Source organism: Staurois parvus, unplaced genomic scaffold (assembly GCF_062004578.1).
Source record: "Staurois parvus isolate SC_StPar_1 unplaced genomic scaffold, SC_StPar_1.0 ptg000116l, whole genome shotgun sequence".
Taxonomy (NCBI): Eukaryota; Metazoa; Chordata; class Amphibia; order Anura; family Ranidae; genus Staurois; species Staurois parvus.
The window spans coordinates 2954540-2976375 of record NW_028317912.1 but is presented as its reverse complement, the minus strand read 5'-3'; the positions used below and the strand labels follow the sequence as shown (position 1 = coordinate 2976375).

General features: G+C 39.3%; 1 protein-coding gene across 3 annotated transcripts in view; it reads right to left on the bottom strand.

Moving 5' to 3' along the window:
* The window catches only part of LOC149467286 (ephrin type-A receptor 3-like), a 267500-nt gene that overhangs the window by 60696 nt on the left and 184968 nt on the right, over nt 1-21836 (bottom strand). For all 3 annotated transcript variants that reach the window (XM_089671959.1, XM_089671961.1, XM_089671960.1), the window contains 3 exons: nt 17755-17822; nt 13235-13360; nt 6028-6213 (listed from right to left, as the gene is read on the bottom strand). In XM_089671959.1, the coding sequence (XP_089528085.1) occupies nt 6028-6213; nt 13235-13360; nt 17755-17822 (380 nt within the window). The remainder of the gene's footprint in view (nt 1-6027; nt 6214-13234; nt 13361-17754; nt 17823-21836) is intronic.

Here is a 21836-nt window from a genome sequence, read left to right as displayed (position 1 = left end):
GTGTGCAATAGTGTTGATATCCCTGGAAGTGTTTGTAACATGGAACATGATTTCACATTGCTGGAAGATTGGTCCAAAAAGTGGAAATTGCAGTTCAATGTTTATAAATGTAAAATAATGCACCTAGGGAAAAAGAATCCCTTGAGAAAGTACAACATTGGGGTACATTGTTGGACAGCACTACAGAGGAAAAGGATTTGGGGGTACTTATTTCAGATGATTGCAAAATGAGCAGGCTGTGAACAGGCTGCGGGGAAAGCAAATAGAATTCTAGGATGCAGCACTAGAGAGATCACCATCAGGAGGAAGGAGGTCCTGATTCCCCTATATAGATCTTTAGTTAGACTTCATTTAGATAACTGTGTCCAGTTCTGGAGACCTAATTTACAAAAAGATATTGATAAGAGAACAAGTCCAGAGACAGGTAACAAAAATGGCGAAAGGTCTGGGGGATAAAACATATCAAGAGTGACGTCAGGAACTTAACACGTACAGTCTGGAGGAAAGAAAGGAAAGGGGAGACATGATTGAAACCTTTAAATAGATCAAGGGGGCGAATAAGGTTCAGGAGGGCAGTATTTTTAACATGAAACCAAAATCAAGAACACAGGGACATAACCTTAAACTAACTAACTGTTCAAAACTAATCTCAGAAAGCACTATTTTACTGAAAGAGTAGTTGATGTTTGGAATAAACTTCCAGCAGAGGTAGTGAGCCAGTTAACAGTAATAGCTTCAAACATGCGTGGGACAAGCATAGATCTATACTCAGAGAAAAAAGTTAACAAGAAAAACAAAAAACACCCCCCCGTCACTTTTCTATGTTTCTATGTGTTTTCTATAATTTCTGGACTTTTCACAAGTGTTAACTATCAAAGACCACTGCTTACACTATACAACATTTTGAAGTCATGCCTCCGGGAAACCCCTCTCAGTTGGCTCTCGCTAAGCTAGTTCCTTCTCCCACTGCCCCACAAGCCAATCATGGTTTGCCATATCTATTAGTTGAGGCAACAAAACCACGTTTTGTATGACTCTCTTCCTTTTGTCAGTGCTGGGGAAGTGAATTAGTGTGCTCAGGGGCCTGCCTTCACATATTTGCCCAAAGTTCGACATTTCAATAAACAAAAACAAACATACCTGAAACCTTTTGGACTGTGATCCCTTACAGACCAGTAATGTATCAATGGCAATACCTTTTCAGTATAGATCATCTCATGATACAACATCAAAACTACAGATACAATATGATGGTTGTGTATTTTAATGTAAATCATATTATAGTATCATTTGTTTCATAGCTCATACTGTATATCACCTTGTGGGAATTCTATGAATTTTATATTGTTTAAAAACTACCCGATATAAACTGGAATCATCCTTTTACATGAAAACCAACACCCAACAACTTATTTATGCCATCATTAATCATTTTATATTTTTCATTTCCACAGAGGTAATTAACACATTTTGGGTTTGATTTACTAAAATTGGAGAGTGCAAAATCTGGTGCAGTGGTGCTTGGTAGCTAATCAGCTTCTAACTTCAACTTGTTCAATTAAGCTTTGACAAAAAAAACTCTCTAGTTTTAGTAAATCAACCCCGTTGTCTTCTGACTGATTCTAATTGGTAATTGGTTGTAGGTTACTTCGTAAAGCCTGGTTTACTTCAAGTTATTCAGCTATGATCAATTATTCATGACACTAAATTCTAAATAACTAAAGGCAAAACATTTTTTAAAATTTAGGATGGAGTGGTGATGGATTAGAAAATCTGTCATTATTTATTGTCGTTTGTGCCTCCATTAGGGAGATCCACACTCTCTATTTGTCCTGTTTACCATTATCATCAAAAAGTGAAAGTAAAAGAAACCCCAAATGTTGGGTTGTCCCCAGAAAAGTAATAGAGGGGGAATTTTCCAATGGGGATGCTACTTCTAGAGACCTGGGGATCTCCAAGAAATTCCCTTAATTTGCAGGGATTTTCTCTCACTGCCTGTTTTGACAATGGGACAGGAAGTGAAGGTAAATCTTCCCCAATGGGTCACAGACAGCAAAAAATAAACTGACAGGGGGTATAAGTCTTGCTTATGCTATCCAAAATTAAAAAAAAAAGTTTTGTCTATAGTTCTACTTTAAAAAAAATAGTTAAAAAAACAAACAAGGCTGTCCACTAACAACATAAGGGCTTGTTAATACATGCAGTTTTACTGCCAGCAAGCTGTGAGAGACTTTCAAATGGTATTTGACAGACAAAGAGAAGGTGCTATGTTACCTCCTCCCTCCCTTCTTCAACCTTCAAAATGCTGCAGTACTGTGCCACAACCGCATGGTGACAGTACCACCTGTATCATGTCTCATTTATGCCTTGGCCATGCAGCAAAGCATTGTGGATGTAGCATGTATACAGCCTTGAGCACATGAATGCCCTAGTTTAGGTGGGTGATTGGGAGGCATTAAAACTGCTGCACAATCACCTGATTTCACTGTCCCCCAGCTGCCTGTGTGTATGAGCTCTCTAATCACAACTTTCAATTTCAATCTGATCTTAAGAAAATAAGTTTTAATCTCCTCAATTTCTCTGTTCTAGCATGTCCGATTGAGCCCTGGTTTATTTATACAACTAATACTCCGTGCTGTATATGTACACAGCCTTCATGTAAATTCATATTCTCCACCCTACTGCCAACAACAATTACAATGGCCCCCGGCAACGTAAAAGCTCACACTGCTCATCTGGCAAAGTCTGCATAAAATATTCTTCCCTGGAAGTTTCTACCATGTTAGAGTTTTTATAAGTTCGGTGCCCCTCTAGGTCGTGAATGTCGCAAGTCACTTTACAGCCTAAGGCAAAAAAACCCCACTCCTATACAGGAGCATACAATTTTATCTCTGCAGTAAATTGTTGGAATGTATCTTCACAAAGCAATAACAGATCACTTTGTACATGACATTTTCTAGCTTTCTAGCTATACAGCATTAAAGAGCAACTTCGGGCAACAAGTATAATAAGTCAGTAAACTCCTAATGTAATCTAGGAAACACTGAAAAATCAGACTGTCCATTCAATTAACCTTTAACAGAGTTTGTGGGTTCTGTGCCGCGTAACTGGCTCTCTGTTAGATGAAGAGAGGGGGTGTTCAGAGCCTGAGAACAACTGGCTTGCAGTTTTGCAGGCTTTGACTCAGAGCTATTGAACAGACAAGCAGTAGTAATTACAGAGAGTGGCAGAAAGTTGAGGAGTAGTGAAAATTATGGCAATGTGGCAGCTCGACTGTTCTGTGAAGGAGTGTAAATGTAACATGTATTAATGTAGGCATAGTCCACTTTTTAGACTATGTTTTATAGTGCAACCATGTTTAAGACACTGTTGCAATTGTAGTCCATTCACATCTTCCTCTAGTTTATACCAGAAGGCTTGTACCTCTATCTTGACCTGGAGCTGGGGTTAATACAATGCTAGAATCTGTGCATTGCACCTTCTCTACAGGTCTGAAAGCAAAAATTTAATAAATGCCCATTTTTAATTTTTGGCTCATTTATTTTATTTTTTTAAAGATATACTATGCCTTTAAGTTATGTAGAAGATGTCAGTATAATACTGTGAAGTGTAGTTATGCTCAGAAGATAAAATTTAGCTCTCTGGGTGCATTTGTCTCTTTTCATAGTTCTAATACAACTAAACAGCCCTTTCATTATTCTGCAGATTATCTCTAGTTCTGTGGATTGCTCTGATCATAAAAAACATCAATAAAGTGATAAGAGTCTTTATTCGAGGATGCTTTTAGACTTTCATACCATGTGGAGGTGTCTATGATCTGAGGCACTCACAAAGCTTCGTTGGAGAATTATATCAATGATTACTGTAATTGTGTAATGGGTGGCAATAACAGTAATTTGACCTTGGACAGACAGATGTTTCCCCAGGAATTATCGGTGGTTGACACCTAACCACTCTCAAAAGCATCCTCATTTCATTGGTACTTGGAGCAATCATCTCTGAGATATATCCTAAATTCCTTTTTGTTCTTAGAAAATCAGTTTTCATCAGTGCTTATTCCCTTAAAGTAGAACTATAGGCAAAACTTTTTTTTTTTTTAATTTTGGATAGAGCAAGGGAGAGATACAACCCCTGCCAGATTTTGTTTTTCGCCATCTGTGTCCCATTGTGAAGATTTCCATTCACTTCCTTTCTCATAGTCAAACAGGAAGTTAGAGGAAATCCCTGCAAATTAAGCGAATCTCTTGGGGACGCCCAGGTCACCAGAACTAGTGTTTTCATTGGAAGATTATCCTTCTATTACTTTTATGGGAACTGCCCAAAATTTTAGATTTTCTTTTACTTTCACTTTCAATGATAATGGTAAACAGGACAACTAGAAAGGGTGATTCTCTCAAATGGAGACACAGACAGCAACAAAAACTGACAGGGTTCTAATCCATTTGCACTCTATTAAAACTAAAAAGAAAACAAAAAAAAGTTTTGCCTTTAGTTATACTTTAAAGGTTTTCTAACAAGTTAGAAAGTCTTTGGATCTGGCTGGAATGGGAAGAATTTCCCCCTGGACCCGTGTTTATAATAAATGTTGGGCTGGAAAGCCCTGAGTTGATATACTTTACCATGCAGATGCTGAGCAGAGTGCAGTCAGTAACACTTAGTAGGACTTATACAGGTGAAACTCAAAAAATTAGAATATCGTGCAAAAGTTCATTTATTTCAGTAATTCAACTTAAAAGGTGAAACTAATATATGAGATAGACTCATTACATGCAAAGCAAGATAGTTCAAGCCATGATTTGTCATAATTGTGATGATTATGGCTTACAGCTCATGAAAACCCCAAATTCACAATCTCAGAAAATTAGAATATTGTGAAAAGGTGCAATATTCTAGGCTCAAAGTGTCCCACTCTAATCAGCTAATTAAGCCATAACACCTGCAAAGGGTTCCTGAGCCTTTAAATGATCTCTCAGTCTGGTTCAGTAGGAATCACAATCATGGGAAAGACTGCTGACCTGACAGTTGTGCAGAAAACCATCAATTAACCATCATTGACACCCTCCACAAAGAGGGAAAGCCTCAAAAGGTAATTGCAAAAGAAGTTGGATGTTCCCAAAGTGCTGTATCAAAGCACATTAATAGAAATTTATGTGGAAGGGAAAAGTGTGGAAGAAGTCTGGTGAGGATTGTCAGGTAATGAGTCTTTGCATGTAATGAGTCTATCTCATATATTAGTTTCACCTTTTAAGTTGCATTACTGAAATAAATGAACTTTTGCATGATATTCTAATTTTTCGAGTTTCACCTGTATAACTAACCCTCATTCAGATCTGCAATTGCAGCCCCTGGCAGGGGGTAATATTTCAACACCAACTTTCAGCTCAGATATGTCATGTGTTCTGAAGCAGAGAGCTGCAAAGGAAGTGGATGCTGAATGATTGAAACTGTGGGGCTGACTAACTAAAACTGGAGAGTGCAAAATCTGGTGCAGCTCTGCATACAAACCAATCAGTTTCCATTTTTTTTGTCAAAGCTTATTTGAACAAGCTGGAGTTAGAAGCTGATTGGCTACCATGCACTGCTGCACCAGATTTTGCACTCTCCAGTTTTAGCAATTCAACCCCTGTGTGTACCACAAAAACAAGTACTTTACGAACACCCACCTTTCACCATGCCCACCAATTACTGTGACACCGTGGCACACTTTGCATGGTACACATTCTTAAGCCTTCAGAAATCCATCCCTACCATGAGATGGCCATTTTTTTGTGTTCTCCCTCTAGGTTAAAGGTTTTCAGGTTGCTTTGGGTGTAATGAGTGATTTCTAATATTCTACATTTTACAATAAAGTTTCCATCTTCTCCCCCTTCTTAGAAACCCATCCAGGGTCCAATCCTCACTTATCTCTGTCATATATGTATGCCAAGTAAATGTCATTATTTAAAAAGGTAACAACCCTTTGTGGGAGCCTGTGCTTTTAGCTTGTACATACAACATTTCATTATCAAAAAGGAAAATTGCTCTTACATTTGGTGACGACTCCCTCAAGTCGGATAATATTCGGGTGATCGAATTGCCCCATAATACTGGCTTCCCCTAAAAAGTCTCTCCTCTGTCTTTCGGCATAGCCAACTTTAAGGCTCTTGATTGCCACACAGATCTCCCTCTTGCTGGGTAATTTCAGCCATCCGCTGCACACCTCTCCGAACTCACCTGTACAATAAATTAGAGATATAAGTCCATTAACTCTGAAACACACATGGGTTCATATGAACTATAATAAACACAGCAATAAATGGAAAGGTATATGTAGATCTGGCATTATTCACGTATCTGCATACATTATATGAAACTAGCAGTAGAAAATCTGCATGGATGTATTATTGTACAACAATCAGCACAGGTACTGTATAATGGAAGAGAACAGAGAATGAATGGTATTCATTAAGCATATTATTTCACTGCCTTGCCTCATAATGGCCATAAATTGCCCACTCCATTCAGTCTTTACCTACTGTTCATCAGACCCACTTCCCACTTCTCAGATGCTGCTCCACTTATCAGTCCCTCCACTGGCTGCAAGTTACTCAGAGTAATCAGTTTTAACTTTTAACTGTAACTTGTAAATATCTCAGCAATTGGGCTCTTCTTTATACTTCCAGGTGCCATCCCAATACCACATCATCTCCCCTCATGACCTTCTCCTGTTCTCCACTCTTAATCACTTATACTCCTGCATCCAAGACTTCTCATCTGTCACCCCCTTCTCTGGAATTCCATTCCATGGCACTCTCTACCATTGCAATCTTTAGGTTCAGGTTTGCTGTATTCTCTACAGTGAAAGTTCCATTATTGCTTTTTCAGTTGGCAAAATGCACACTGTTGTTTCATATACAGCTTACGCACCTCCCCTTTTTTCTACCCCTTATTCCTTAAGGCTGTAAGCTCCTAAGGACAGGCCCCTCTCTTTTCCAGTTTCTAGTTTCTATGTTATTGCTACATCTTAATAAACAACTGTAAGAAATTCTCTTTGGAACATTTTATGCACTATATAATCTCTGAAACCACTTATTTGGATATTACTTTGCACAGATGTACAGTTGATAATACACATAAAAGATTTATAATATATGGGCATATCATTCATGGTAATTATAGGCAATAGATTTTCGCCTCTGGCCAATATTTTCCATGTCTTTTGTCAGAAGCAGACCTCCACAGACATTGTTTTGCAACCAATCTTTGGGGTGATAATAACAGGCTGTGTGATGATAATGAGGTCCAACAAACCACAAACTGATTGGAGAGAATGGGGAAGTCATGTTGAACACAGTGCCACCTGAATTTCTCCAGAAATTAGCAAAAAGACATTCAGATTTAAACCTCATGCTTTTGCTAGGCATTCATGGGAGGTAACACACTACAGTCCAGCTTGAAGACACATGAACACAAAGCAGATCAGCTAGAAGATATCCAGAGAAGACATCCTATTAGGCCATGTTGTCGTAGAATTGACATATTGTAAATAGTCTGGCAGAGTAGTTTACAGCAATGCATATTCATATCTGTTTTTTTAACTACCAAAGGCCAACTCTTGTTCATATTCTAAAATTTTGGCTGTAATAAAGTTACCTAGTTACACTAATATAAAGCACAATAAAAATATCAATCAGGTAGACACCAAATCAGTCTATGTAATGAAAGGCAGAAGGCTAATGAAATACTTTAAAGCTTTAAAAATCAGCACAAGAGATATGACAGTTAAAAAAAAAACGCACACGTGACATGACTCACTATTAATCTGATGTGTCCCTTGTGCTGCAGGCTCCTGCTTTACTTGATATCTTCCTCCCCCGAAGCCCTCTCTACCCCCCGTCACCATAATCTTCTGGTTTGGTGATGGTAATAGAGCTGGGGTAGCTGTGACAGGCACTCAGTAGTGTCTAACTATGCTCACCTTTTCCACTCAGCTCCTGTACTAAGTATCTGAAACACATCTATGAATGGGGGAGGTAGACCTTCCCATCATCTGCCATCCTCCATTTATAGAACCATAGATAAGCATGATAGATAATAATAGATAATAGATAGGTATAGATACCATGGAAAAGTGAATATAGACACAAAGGGAAGGGAAGTGGGTAATGCACAGTAAGTGAAAAAAATAGAGAAAAGCCTTAAAAAATAAAGCCAATGCAGCCACCACATCTAAGGACTTGAAAGCTGCAACATATCATGTTTTGTGTTCAGATATACTTTAGACTTGAAGAGCATTTATGTACAAAGTTAGGAAAAAAATAGCACATTATGTGCAAAAAAAAAAAAACTAAAAGCATTAAAAGGGCCTTAGAAATTGTAGCTAGCACAGCTGACATATTTAGTGGATGAACACCCAGCAGATGTGTCTTCAGGCTGATGAAATATGCTTGTAAAATTGGTGATTCATGTGTGTCCACCTTCTGAGTATTGCCATTCATTTTTAGAAAACAAGAGGGTAAGAATTTCAAAAGGTTGAATATCATCATCATGGATCGAAAACTGAAATGTTTCAGACAAACGTAACCCTTCTATAGATATTTAAATGAGTTATTTATTTATTACATGTACTTATATAGCACAGTCAATTTATGCAGCGCTTTACATATATATATTTTACATTCACATCAGTCCCTAACCCTCAAGGAGCATACAATCTATGGTCCCAAACTTACATTCACATACTAGGGCCAATTTAGACAGGATCCAATTAACATACCAGCATGTCTTTGGAGAGTGGGAGGAAACCAGAATATCCAGAGAAAACCCACACAGGCACAGGGAGAACATGCAAACTCCATGCAGGTGGTGCTGTGGTTGAAATTCAAACTAAGGACCCTAGTGCTGCCAGACAGAAGTGCTAATCATTTAGCTACTGTACTTAAAGTGGTGCAAGACTTTTTACAGTAAGTTAAAAAGCCTTCTGTGCAGCCCCCCCCCACCAGTCCCCCTTATACTTACCTGAGCCCAATCTGCTCTCTCAATGGCCATGGAGGCCATTGGCTCCTGCTGCTGTCAATCACAACCAGCGAGGAGAGATCAGGGTACAGGTCCAAGCTGTGCTCTGTGTGTCTATGGACACACAGTGCAGGGAGTGAGCACTCACCAGTGCCCCAATAGGAAGCGGCTTGCTATGGGGGCACTCAGCAAGGGGAGAAGCGCTGGCGTGGGACCTCAGAAGAGCAGGATCGGGACTGTTCTGTGCATAACCATTGCACAGAGCAGGTAAGTATGACATGTTTGCTTTTTTTTAAAAAAAATGCCTTTGGAATCATTTTTAAGCATCTGATGATGGGATAACTCTGTGTGAAACATTGTGCAGTTTTAGACTGGTGTTTACAGAATGGGATAGTCCTGGAATGGCTGTGATATACTTACAGTTTCTGGACTAATATTAATGGCCTATGGAGAGGTTTGAAACCCTGAGCACCCCAGTGAGCAGTCAATGATTACTGATAGCACATATTACCTGACCACCTTGTTTCTATTGCACAGGGCAGTCATTCCCTTGTTGCTTTTAATAGCACTGCCCTAGTTAGGGAAACATTATGCAGACATATGAAAATGATATGCTAATTTTAGTGCAAAGCTATACTGATATGGAGTTAATTATATGCTATACTTCTTCAGATATTAAAAGATTGTGTGATTGTGGGGAAGTAATAAGTCCATGTTAATGGAATACTTCAGAAACTACTATACCTACTATGATATTTCCATACATTAGCAAAATGTGCTGCACGCAATAAAATCTTTACATGTGCACAGATGATCAGCTTCCTGTAAGACAAACACTTGAGTCTTCTATTCGGACACACTAGACTGCCTCTTGCACACAATAGAAGAAATCTGGTTACACACAGCTCTCCCTCCAGTTCTAAATGCTGCAGAATAAGTATTTTTGTTCTGTTAGAATTATGTGTACTTTAAGTGGGCAGACTTTTATACTCCAGAGTACACTATGTTCAAGAGGGCAAGTTTCCTGCTTTTAGCTTTCCTGTGCAGAATTTAGATGCCTTACCATTAAAATGTTATTAGGGAGCTATTAGTATCAAAGTCACGGAGTTGAGACTTGTTCTTTTCCCACTTCAATGAGAAGAAACATCTCGGCAGTGAATGGGTAATGGACAGAGCAGCAGTAATCAGGTCCGTACTCTCTACAAAAGTACTTAAGACCCTTCTATGGGAAGAAGACTCTAATGTGATTGGGGATGTTGCTGATCAAAAGCCCACTCTGAGCCCACTCTGAGGAGGGATGATGTGGTGTAGGAAGCTACTCGATAGGAGGATTCCTAATGGAACAGGGGATTTGGAGATCAAAAGCACCAAATGTCACACTGTCAAGCAAGAAAAAATATGATGAGATAGATAGATAGATATAGATAGATAGATAGATAGATAGATAGATAGATAGATAGAAAGATTGTTGCTTTGAGCCTCTAAACCTGCTGCTTTAAAGCATATAGAAATCCAATTAGTAAAATCTCATATAATTATCTTATTAACATGTTAATCTATCTTCAAAATAATTTTCAATATCTTTAAATCTTCAGTTTTCACGTACGTAATACTTAGTTATCCTGTCAAGAAGGTCCTTGTTTCTGAACTTTTATACTATAGGGTGACAACACTTTGTCCCTGTTTCCTAGTTTTGATCCTGTGTTGTCACTTTGTCACATGGACTGATGATCCACTATTGTCCCGATCAGGAAACCCACCCTAAGAAATGTCATGCAGTGGAGTGCATGCATGTAAACGACAGTGGCTGCAAAGAGATTGAGGGGAATCAGCAACTCTGAGATGCAAGAAAAAAAATGAAAAAGAAAGATAAGAAAGTTTTTTTCTCTTCTAGATGTCACTCTTATATAAAATCAAACACGGGTTCTTAACTGGTACTAGTGCTATTTGCATTAGCAAATGTTGTTAAGGCATCCTAGCGAGTCCTGATATCCAGGTGGTCATTATTGTAAGAGGATGCAAAGTTTTGGGAATAGAATTTCTCCTATGAAACTACCTGCAGGTAACAGTATAGGTAGTTCACAAACAAACAAAGGATCTCCCAGCACATTTACCAACCAGTCTGCAAAACAACCAATTTGGCCCTGTCTAACAGTTTGCGTTAAAAACAGAGGGTTTTATTTGCACACATTTGCAAATACATGGGTAAACCACAGTCCCGCATCAAGGGTTTTCCTAACCTAGGAAACCACTAAGCAACTCATTCACTCCCTTATTATATCACGCCTCAACTATTGTAACTCCCTCCTCACTGGCCTACCTCACCGTAGGCTATCCCCACTTCAGTCTATCATGAATGCTGCTGCCAGACTCATCCACCTTACTAACCATTCTATATCTGCCACCCCTCTCTGCCAATCCCCCCACTGGCTTCCAATTGCCCAGCGGATAAAATTCGAAGCACTAACACTGACATATAAAGCCATTTATAACACTGCCCCAAACTACATCAGCGATCTTGTCTCCAAATATCACCCAAACCATACTCTCCGCTCCTCACAAGACCTCCTACTCTCTAGCTCCCTTGTCTCCTCCTTCCATGCTCGTCTCCAGGACTTCTCCAGGACTTTCCCCATCCTCTGGAACTCCCTACCCCAATCTATCAGACTATCGCCTACTCTGCTCACTTTTAGGCGCACTCTGAAAACCTATCTCTTCAGGGAGGCCTACCCCGCCCTCAGCTAATACTGGAATCCTCTACTCTTCCAACCAGTCCATTCCCCACAGTTATTACCTCTTGTACCTCTATTCCCTCCCTCCTAGATTGTAAACTCCAAGGAGCAGGGCCCTCCTATCCCTCTTGTATTGAATTGTATTGTTACTGTCTCCCACTATAATGTAAAGCGCTGAGCAAACTGTCGGCGCTATATAAATCCTGTATAATAATAATAATACTGGATGCCTTTGCTGTCAATTTGCTATAGCTGGGCATCACATGAGTTCCTGTACCTTTAAGCAGGGATGGGCTCCTCCAAGCACACCTGTCCATTACCTATACATTGTTATATGTGCTCCCACTGTGGAAGCTCTACAAATTTTAGAGTTAGGACCACAGTATACAGAGGACCCTTGACGCGGTACTGCAGCTTACACATGTATTTGCAAATATGTGCAAATAAAACCCTCTGTTTTTAATGTGAACTGCTTGACAGGGCCAAATTGATTGTTTTGCCGGCTGGCTGGTAAGTGTGCTTGGAAGTCATTTGTTTATTCTTTGTGATGTGCATTACCTTCCCATGTGCACCTTGCTGCTAATGCTGGTTATAGCTTGTTACGGTTGCCATTTTTTTTAACAGTATAAGCAATACCAACAATATGTCTCATAGAACTCGACAGACAGATAGATTGATTGATAGATAGGTCTGATGGGCATTTTTTTATGCTGAGTGATCCGATGTTTAACACCCAGGGTCAATCAGGAAGTGCACCTTTAGTCCTAATATTTGATATCAGTTGTTTTCATAGCATTTTTTAGGGTTTATTTGGGAAGCCAGCAATTTGAATACATATTATTTATAAGTGTGAAGACCACAATCAGCTATCACAGTGTTCCTGAAGAAACATAAAAAGTTCATAAAGCTCATCTTATCATGATTGTAATGTTTTAATACCTGTAATTGAGGTGGTCATACTCATGCCAGTTAACCTTGAATTTATAAGGTTTTTTTAAACCAATCAAATCCTTTTAATTTTGGATGTATAGGGACAAGTTGGAACCCCTGTAAGTTTTTTTTTTATTGCTGTCTGCATCACTACCTGGTAGATTTACTGTCTCTACCTGTGCAGATGACCACTGCACCAGAACTAAAAGCATGGGAAAATCCAACATTTTGAGTTGTCACTGTCACAGGGCAAGATAGATCCTCTGTTGTGGCCACTTGTTCAGGATTTTATTTATGGTAAAAAGATTTTCTCCTACTTTCTGTTGTGTTTCCAAAGTTGGACGTGAAGAGAAATCTCTTAAATTGTATAGAGACAGCAATCAAAAAAACCTGACAGGGGGTTTACCATTGCCTACCCTCTCCAAAACTGAAAACAACACAATTGTCTTTAGATATATTTTAAATGTAATTTTGCAAGTGACAGTGTGCATTACCCTAAAGAAGAAGCCAAGATATAATTTTTCTTCATGCACATCTACAAATGTACCTGATAACTGCATAAGCTGTGCTTCTCTTACCTGCACCAATCACCCGCTCTATGCGGATATTGGAGGCATCAATCTCTTTGGCAAAGTCCCGTACAGCTTGGTTGGGATCCTCGTATGTGTGTGGGTGGATATAGGTTCTACTCCCCGGCAGCTTCACTAACAACACAAAAACATGTAGGTTAAATGGATCATACAGCTGACATTTTTCCTTACATAGGCAGCAAAATACCCCAATATACGATCGTTTATTACATAAACCTCTATGGATCATGTCTTGAAAAAAGACACAAACCCTAGCCATGAGCAAAGCCAACATTTTGTATGCCTCTAGCCTTCTTTAGCACAAATGTCATTATTTCTTATATGGTACATGTCCAGGTACAGATTACATGCACGTAAAATTTTACTCAGGACATCTTAGCAGTAAGGCCTTTTAGACAAATTTTTGGGGCTCTAAAACTAGGAAGGTTCCAAAAAGTGTGTTTTGTTTATCAGTTTTCTCTTTGGTTACAGATTTGCAGGTGCCCTTTACTGCTCATTTTATCTAGATGCAGCTGCGCCACATTTTCTGTGAACCATCAGGGAGAACTGAACCGCTAATAAAAATGGAAAGGTCCTCAATTACAGTCTTGACAGCCATTTCTGAGAGGTCAACATCCTGATTAGACAGGTTCTCTCACTTTTGGCATGTTCTTGCCCTTTTAGAGCAGCTTGCTTGATGGCAGACAAACATCAATATAAGCAGCAGATGCTGGCACTATTCTGACAGCACAAACTAGGCATACACCAACACTAGAAGCTAGTGTGATATTACTTACTGATACCTGAGAGTGGTTACACACATTTGCAGGCATTCGATGCTAGTTGTACATGCAATGCTTCTAAATTGTGTTGTGCCAATATTTATTAACATATAGGAAAGAGGTAATGGTATACCAAGGTCAGTATAAAAAAATCAATACAAAATTCTTGAGTAAACCACTTTAATATAGTATTGGAGGAGCATCGGTTATGACAAGACTGGTCATCAATGATACTGTAAGGGCTTAAACTTTTACACACATAAAACATTTCCCTTAGTCATTTAGGTACTAAGTAACATGGAGAAAATTAGAGAAGACAGGTAATACAGGCAGTCCTTTTTAACTTGAATATCACATGAGCTAGAAAGCTTCCCAGAATCCTCTGCTGTTGCCAGGTGTACAGTGTTTTTCCTACACTGGGTGTTTATGCAATCAATCCAATTGCTTTCATGAAAAGAAGCATCTCCCGCATACAACCCTTCACCAATCTTATCTAATCACACACAAGAGTTCAAGTTTTCCAAAAGGTTCCGCAAAAATAACGTCGTCTTTTTTACACCTTCCAGTGTTTTCATCTGTGGAGAATGTGTATATCGCCAGCCATGAAACAAATAAAAGCTCTTTGAGATCAAAACTGGTTCTGCCCCTGTGACTCCTGATACGTGACACACAGCAAGGATCTAAGATGGTGCTTGAAGTGTTTCATCTGGTCTAAACAGTTTCCAAAAAGGAGAAACAGATATGAAGGCCCCTTCTAGAGGAGAGATAAGACTTTCTTTCTCGTCTGACCTCCAGAGGAAGTCAATGCAGAGATAGCAGTATCGGCTTTTTGTGAATTTTCAATAAGAAAAAAAGTCCAAAAACAGTTACTTTATTCTATAGGTATTTTAATTACAAAAAATCCACTGATGAAAGCAAACTATAGAACATTCTTCCAGACATAGAGGTTAACAAATATATGTATCTGTACACCAGTATCTTAAAGGCCTATTCATCAAAAAAATTGGGTGAGTATCCATTTTGAGTGAATATCAGTATATAATAAAATAGAGAATTTTTCCTGCTGTAGTTAGCATTTCTGAACCTTGCCACAAGGCCATAGCAATGCGTAGTTCTCTTGCATTACACAGAACCCATCAAGAGTAAATGTCCATAGGGTTATTATTGGCCATGGAAGGAAGGCCAAACTGGCAGGAATATCGCATCACCAAAGTCCTTCAGAAACATAAGATGCCAGCCTGTGTTTAACTCTCAAACAACTACTTAAAACTGCTCAAACCTCAAATAAAATATCAGTTTTAGTACCAATTATAACTAGTGATATTGCACAATTTTGACACTCTATACGTTACTTGGTGCTGTTGATGTAACAGAAACCTTTTTTTATTTGAGAATGTATTTATTTACATCTTCTTTATTAATGTACACATTGATTTTATTTTCTCACTGTATTTTTAAGTGCCGAATAAGTACCCAGGAGAAACATGATTATTGCATTTATTACGAGTATTTTGGAGGGCTTTATTAAAAAATGTTTGTTGTTTCAGTGCCTAAACATAACAGTTGGTCTTGTTGTTATCAAAACATTAAAAGAATTACTATGGGACATTAAACCATAAAAAGGCAGTTACACAATATCATGTTAAAACACTGCTACTTTCTATATGTTCACACTTTGGAAAACTACCGTAGTTGGAATCTGACTTGCCGCTAATGGCAATAATAAGTAGTCATCAACCCATTGTAGGAGCCTACGCCGCCTTCATTCCTCCCCTACAATGGTTTGTACTGTCATCCTTATGTCTATGCTAAGATTATCTGGCAAAGAGCATTGATTAAGTACAGAGTGCTAAAACATATAATAACTAATAATAATATTAATAATTGTATCATCAGTTTAGAGCCAGATTAATAAAATAATTGATTCCTATATAAGGAGTGAAATTGCACAATGTTAAACTAGCCTAGTAGTAGAGTGGTAGTTACTTTAGAATGTAAATCGAGTGTTCACAGGTAATAGCCTTTAGAATACCACATTTATTTTATCAACATTGGCAGATCTGATTGGCTGCCACTGGGCTAATTTCTGCCCATAAAGCAATTCATTATTGGAATTAATTTAAAGCGCACCCTATAAAACCATTATTTCACCTGCCTCCTCCTCCCTTCCTGTTCCTACAATTAGATAACACATAATTCAATTTTTTTAGCTTTCTAACTTTTCATTATCTCTTAAGTGAGCGTGCCATTTGCCTTCACTACCTCCTGGGATGTCCATGTCACACATCACAGGGAGTAGCCCAAAAGAAGGGCGTATGCAAGCCACTGGATTCTGTGTGTGTACAGATGTGCCGCAGGGATTCAGGTCCTGGCAGAGCCCTGCTACAGATCCGTGCATGCATGGAGGGGGCTTCCTACTCATGCATGAAGACAGAGCGGGTATGAAAGTTTCAGATCTCAGTGTGACGTGTGAGCGCAGATGTGCCACATGGCTCTGCTGGGACCCAAAGGCAATGCAGAGCCCTTCAGCACATCTGAGCACGCACAGAATTATAAAAGATGGTGGCACTGGAGGGGAGGCAGGGCCAACATTACAGAGGACTGAAGTTCCTCTGTAACTATCGAATGATTTTATGATTAAATACTTGCATATTTAGTCTTGATCCCTTTGTTTGGAACCATGATATACTGGTAACACATTTTAAGAGAACCGAGGTCCATGATGTCTAAGTCTATGTGTAAGAATCTAATGTGTCTCTGCTTTAAGTTTGGTAGGTGACAACATAGGAAAATGTGAGTTTGATAGGTGACAACATAGGAAAAGATATAAAGATTTCTGGCCATCCCATTATCTGACAACAAGATACATGGCAAGCAAGAATCGCACACACTCCACACAAAAATGTTTAGAAAAGAAACTACAACACTCCTGACTCTTTGACCTTGTAGTTTAATGTTATTCACAGTTACTGTACAACAACATCAAGTTATGATGGATACAGCGACAATCTCTATCCAAAGGGCTGGTTTATAAATGTTCAACTTTTCCATACGGAACATGTGTCATTCAGCAAATAATACATATAGAACTATACATTCATGTTCCCCTGTGTCTAGGTATACTACACTTTTTGCATGACCATGGAAACAACATTACAAAAGTACAAAGTCATAAAAATAACAACAGTTACATTAGGCCCTGTGCAGTTTTCGGTCATAAAAACAGAACATACCATGATAAGTTACATTAAGCGATATGGCAGACGTTCTGTAAGCTATGTATACAAACAATTATTTGATGGAACAAACACATACAGAGTCATGCCTGCTGTAGACAACATTACAGTATCTACAAATCTACACGTTGTATTAAAAAAGGTACAAATTTATACAAGTTTGTTGAACTTTTTCACTAAAGTTCACAGCACCAGCTATAGAAATGGTAAAAAAAAAAAAAAGAAAAATATAGCTACAGATTTTTTTAATCTGAATATTCTAAAGCTCACACGAAAAACTGGCAACACCAAACGATGTATTGGTAAGTCCAGAACGAGAAAAGCTTTGCTCTAATCTGTCACGGAACCTAAAAACTCTGCCAGTATGGAAAACCTGTGGTAAAATGAAGAGCATCAGCCAAGTCTTTATAGTCCTTGAAGGTAATACACATTTGTATTTTGGAAAGTGCCAGCCAGAGGACCCAGTCATTCTACAGAGACCAAGTGGAGTCATTGAATAGCCAGTTCTTACCTCTTCCATGCTGGAAATGCATCTTATCTTCATCTGGGTCTTGTTTCGCTTTGATATAACCACAGTGCCTGTAAAACACAAATAATTGGTCTAAGCATTCAACCTAATTATGAACTTCAGCTGCAATGAAACATGGAATATGGTTTTAAAATGAGGATCTGTTGCAACCACAAAACATAACCAACTAATACTTTACTTACAAAAGTTTTTTTTCTGTTATTGGGTCTCTTTTAGTCTGTTAAATATACCACCGTTACTGCCCCCCTTAACCCAACACAGTGTATGAAGGGGATGTACACATGATGCAGCAAAAATTATATCCCATGTGTGTAATATGGGCACACGGGAACAGTAGCACTGCCAACACATGACAGCTTTAAGTGAATAGGGCAACTCCACAACTGCCCTGCAACCGCATGAGATGCATATGGTTGTGGAATGCAGGCTTTTCATGGTTAAAACAGACACTGAGGGGTGGTATATTGCCTGCCAGCCTTCTATTGACTAAATTCTGAAAAGCTTTTCAGAAGGATGGAAAAGGCTGCTACACATGTAAATGAGCCCTAAAAGTATTTTTTTACATTGGTTTAATAAACTCAAAGAAAAATGTGTTGATCTTGCCAGAAATCTTGTCAGCTTCCTGTGTTTTTTGATCTTGCTGGATACTATTAGATACATTGTTCTCAGCTATCTCAGTCAACCCCCTCTATAGTATGGAGAATAGGAAAGGGATGGGATTTGGTAATTTTATTGTGTTTCTATTGTCCTGATACAGAAGGGTGAGTGTTGTCACCCTGGGACCTGAAGTGTGTTATTGAGAGAATCACTAGGTGAAAGTAAAAGGAAAAAAAACCTGAAAAAAAGAAAAATAATGCAGCTGCCACATCTAAGGACTGGTGAGATGAAATATATTATATTTTTGTTTTTAGGCTTAGATACATTTTAAGCAATGTGAACCAATATCAGAAGATGGGAATCCCATATTTTAGCATAAGAGTTTACATTTTTTTTTCTTGTTCAGGCCAACCCTGCTGATACTTGCAGAGAAAGCATGGCCAAAGAGAGAAAAAAAAAATGAACGACATAAAAAAAACATATGAATTACAGCTTTGACTGTACACTGTCCTACATGTTCAGAAATGATCCTCACCTTTGAAGCTGCTGCTACTGTGGGATACCCTTCTCTCTCCAGCCATTGGATGTGCAGTCTTAGCCCATCACAAATATGTTTTTGGTAACAACAACTCAGCGTGCCTAACCATGCATGCGCATCTCTCTCACATGCAGAATGCTGAGCCCAGCCAGACTTCACATGTGTGGTTAGGCAAGCCAAGTTCTCACAGCCAAGTGCTTATTTGTAAGGAGTTGGGGCCATATATCCAATGGCAGGATTTCCTTTCTCAGTTATAATTATAATGAGCATATGTTGTAGCAGTGTGGCTTTGGAATATGCCCAGAACTCATACACTGCTCTATACACAACAAGGCTATAGTGAGATTAATTTACAAGCGCTATAATAAATAAAACTAGAGCTTTATTGTAATCAGATTCCTTTTTTCTTTTTCTAATTAAAGTGAAATCCACTATCTAATTGGTTGTTAATGAAAGCAGTACTCACAATACACTTTGTTAATATCAACACTATATAGAGGTGTACTTTATTGCCATTCAATTAGTACAAAAAAGCAAATTAAAACAATGATAGACATAAAATGCTGCATATAAAACCTATATAAAACATGAAAATGAAAGCCAATATTGAGCCCATTAAGCTGCTCTAAACAGTACTAAACAGTAAAAAAACAAATTCTGTTAACACTTTATTACACTTGAGCAGCCATTCTCACATTCTCAGCCAGGATTCCATGAAACCCTACTGTTACTCCAGATGTTACTATATGTTCCTCCATTTTTTAGTATGGATGAAATATACACTAGTAATGTGCTTGATTTTATTTTATAATGAGATTTTACTATATTTTAGATGCACCATTTCTAATGCCTGTTCAAATCTTTGTGCCTCCTTTCTGTCTGCATCATAAAACAGTACTAGAAGGTTTGGTTAAAGGAATGTTAATGCCATAGGGCAGTAGTCTCCAAACTGTGGCCCGTGCACCAGTTATAGCCCTTTTATTGCCTTTATCCAGCCCTTGGGGCTATATCCCTACTACTGACAACAGCGATGGGGCAAAATTCCTCCAACCGACACCAATGATGAGGCATATTGTTTTCACAGACACCAACAAGAAGGCAATATTTCCCCTCATGGACTCCATAGATAGGACACTAATTCTCCCACTGACACTAGCAATGGGGCACCATTCCTTCCATTGATACTGTTAGGGATCCGGTTGTGACCAGAAATGTGTGGACTGACACAGGGAAGTAGCAGGCTTCAGGAATACAGGCGTAGTCAGGTCTGGAGGGGTGGAATAGTCAGGCAGGCTGCAAGGTACTGTCAGGCACCGCCCGGCGGGATCTCTAGTGACCCACAGAACAGGATTCCCCAGGGCGCGGAGTCTAAGCCCCAGTCTGACTTTTCACCAGAGCCCCTGATGGTAGGGATGAACTTGGCGCAGACTGAGACCAGGTCGCGGCCCCTGGGTGCACCCAACTGTGGTAGAGGGGTATGTACCGGGGGAAAGCCTGATGTGAGGGGGCTGGCAGGTTTGGACAGTAGTGACTGGATCCGTGCGGGATGGATGGATCGTCTTGGTAGCGTCAGGCGTAGTAAGGCAGGCCAGGTCAGCAACGTGTGGGCAGTAAGGTACCGGAGGAACAGGCAGAGAATAGTCAGGGTCACAAGCCAGGTTCAGTAACTCACGGGCAGCGCGGTACAGAGGATCAGGCAGAAGGATGGTCAGGCAAGCCAGGGGTTCAACAGGAGACGGTCAGCAGAGGTCAGGATCAAAGCAGGGTCAGCAACTAGGCAGATAAGCAGGAACACAGGATACCAGGTACAGGGGCTCATGGGAAACATACACCAAGGCCCTGATCACAGGCCTGGTCTTGCTTAAATACACCTCCTGCAATCAGCTTCAGCTGATGGCTGACTGCAGGAGTGAGCTTCTGGTTGCTGAGAGCACACGCTGGCCAGCCCTGGTACTGCAGCCCACACGGCAGGTGAGTCCCACCACCAGTGCTGAGTCCATTCCTGACAGATACCAACCATGGGGCACTATTCCTCCCACTGACACCAACAATGGGCACTATTTTTCCCACTAATACTAATAATGGGGCACTATTCCTTCTCCTACTGAGCGCCGGCGCTATGTAATTTTTTCAGTCTCACCGAACATCAAGCCTGAAACATTTTTACTGACTTCTAGGCATTTTCTACTCCAACTGGTTACAGTTTAGCCCTCCTGAAGTCTGAAGGACAGTAAACTTACCCTTTGTTTAGAATGTTTGGAGACTCCTGCTACAAGGTTACCCACAATACCAGTTTTCCACAGGCACTGTATGCAGAAGAATACCAACTAGATCCTATACTTGGACTATGCTTAATGAATGCAACATGAAAGTGAGAAATTAGTCATTCTGCTCATTGAATCGAGGACACCTGCAAAACTCCTCCCTTTGACTTAGTGTCTTAGCCATATTCAGGGTCTCGGAACATGCAGACAAGGATTTGTGGAAAGAAAAAATAGATGTAAATTGTCAGCAGTAGCAGACTACCCACTGATTTATTATTTCATTTTTTTTTTTATTTAAACCAGACAGTATAAAATACACTCACATGTTATCGCATGAAAAAAATGCCGATGTTCCTGCAATAAAATTTAAACTGCAAAGATCTATGGCTATGGTGGCAGTACAGTTAAAACAGCCTAAAGGGGGCCTATAATTAAAAATCAAGTCAGAATGCATGAGGAGTAATTTCTAATAAAGTTACCTGCAGTTAGCATCATGTCATGTTCTGCTGACATCTATATAGCACGTTTTTACCCATCCTCAGAAATATTAGGAAGACTTGCTTGTTAATGATCCAGAATGATGAGCCACCTTTGACTTGTGTTTAATAAGCTGAGTCTGAGGATCTCGTCATCAATAACATGTTAATGCATACAACATATCTTGA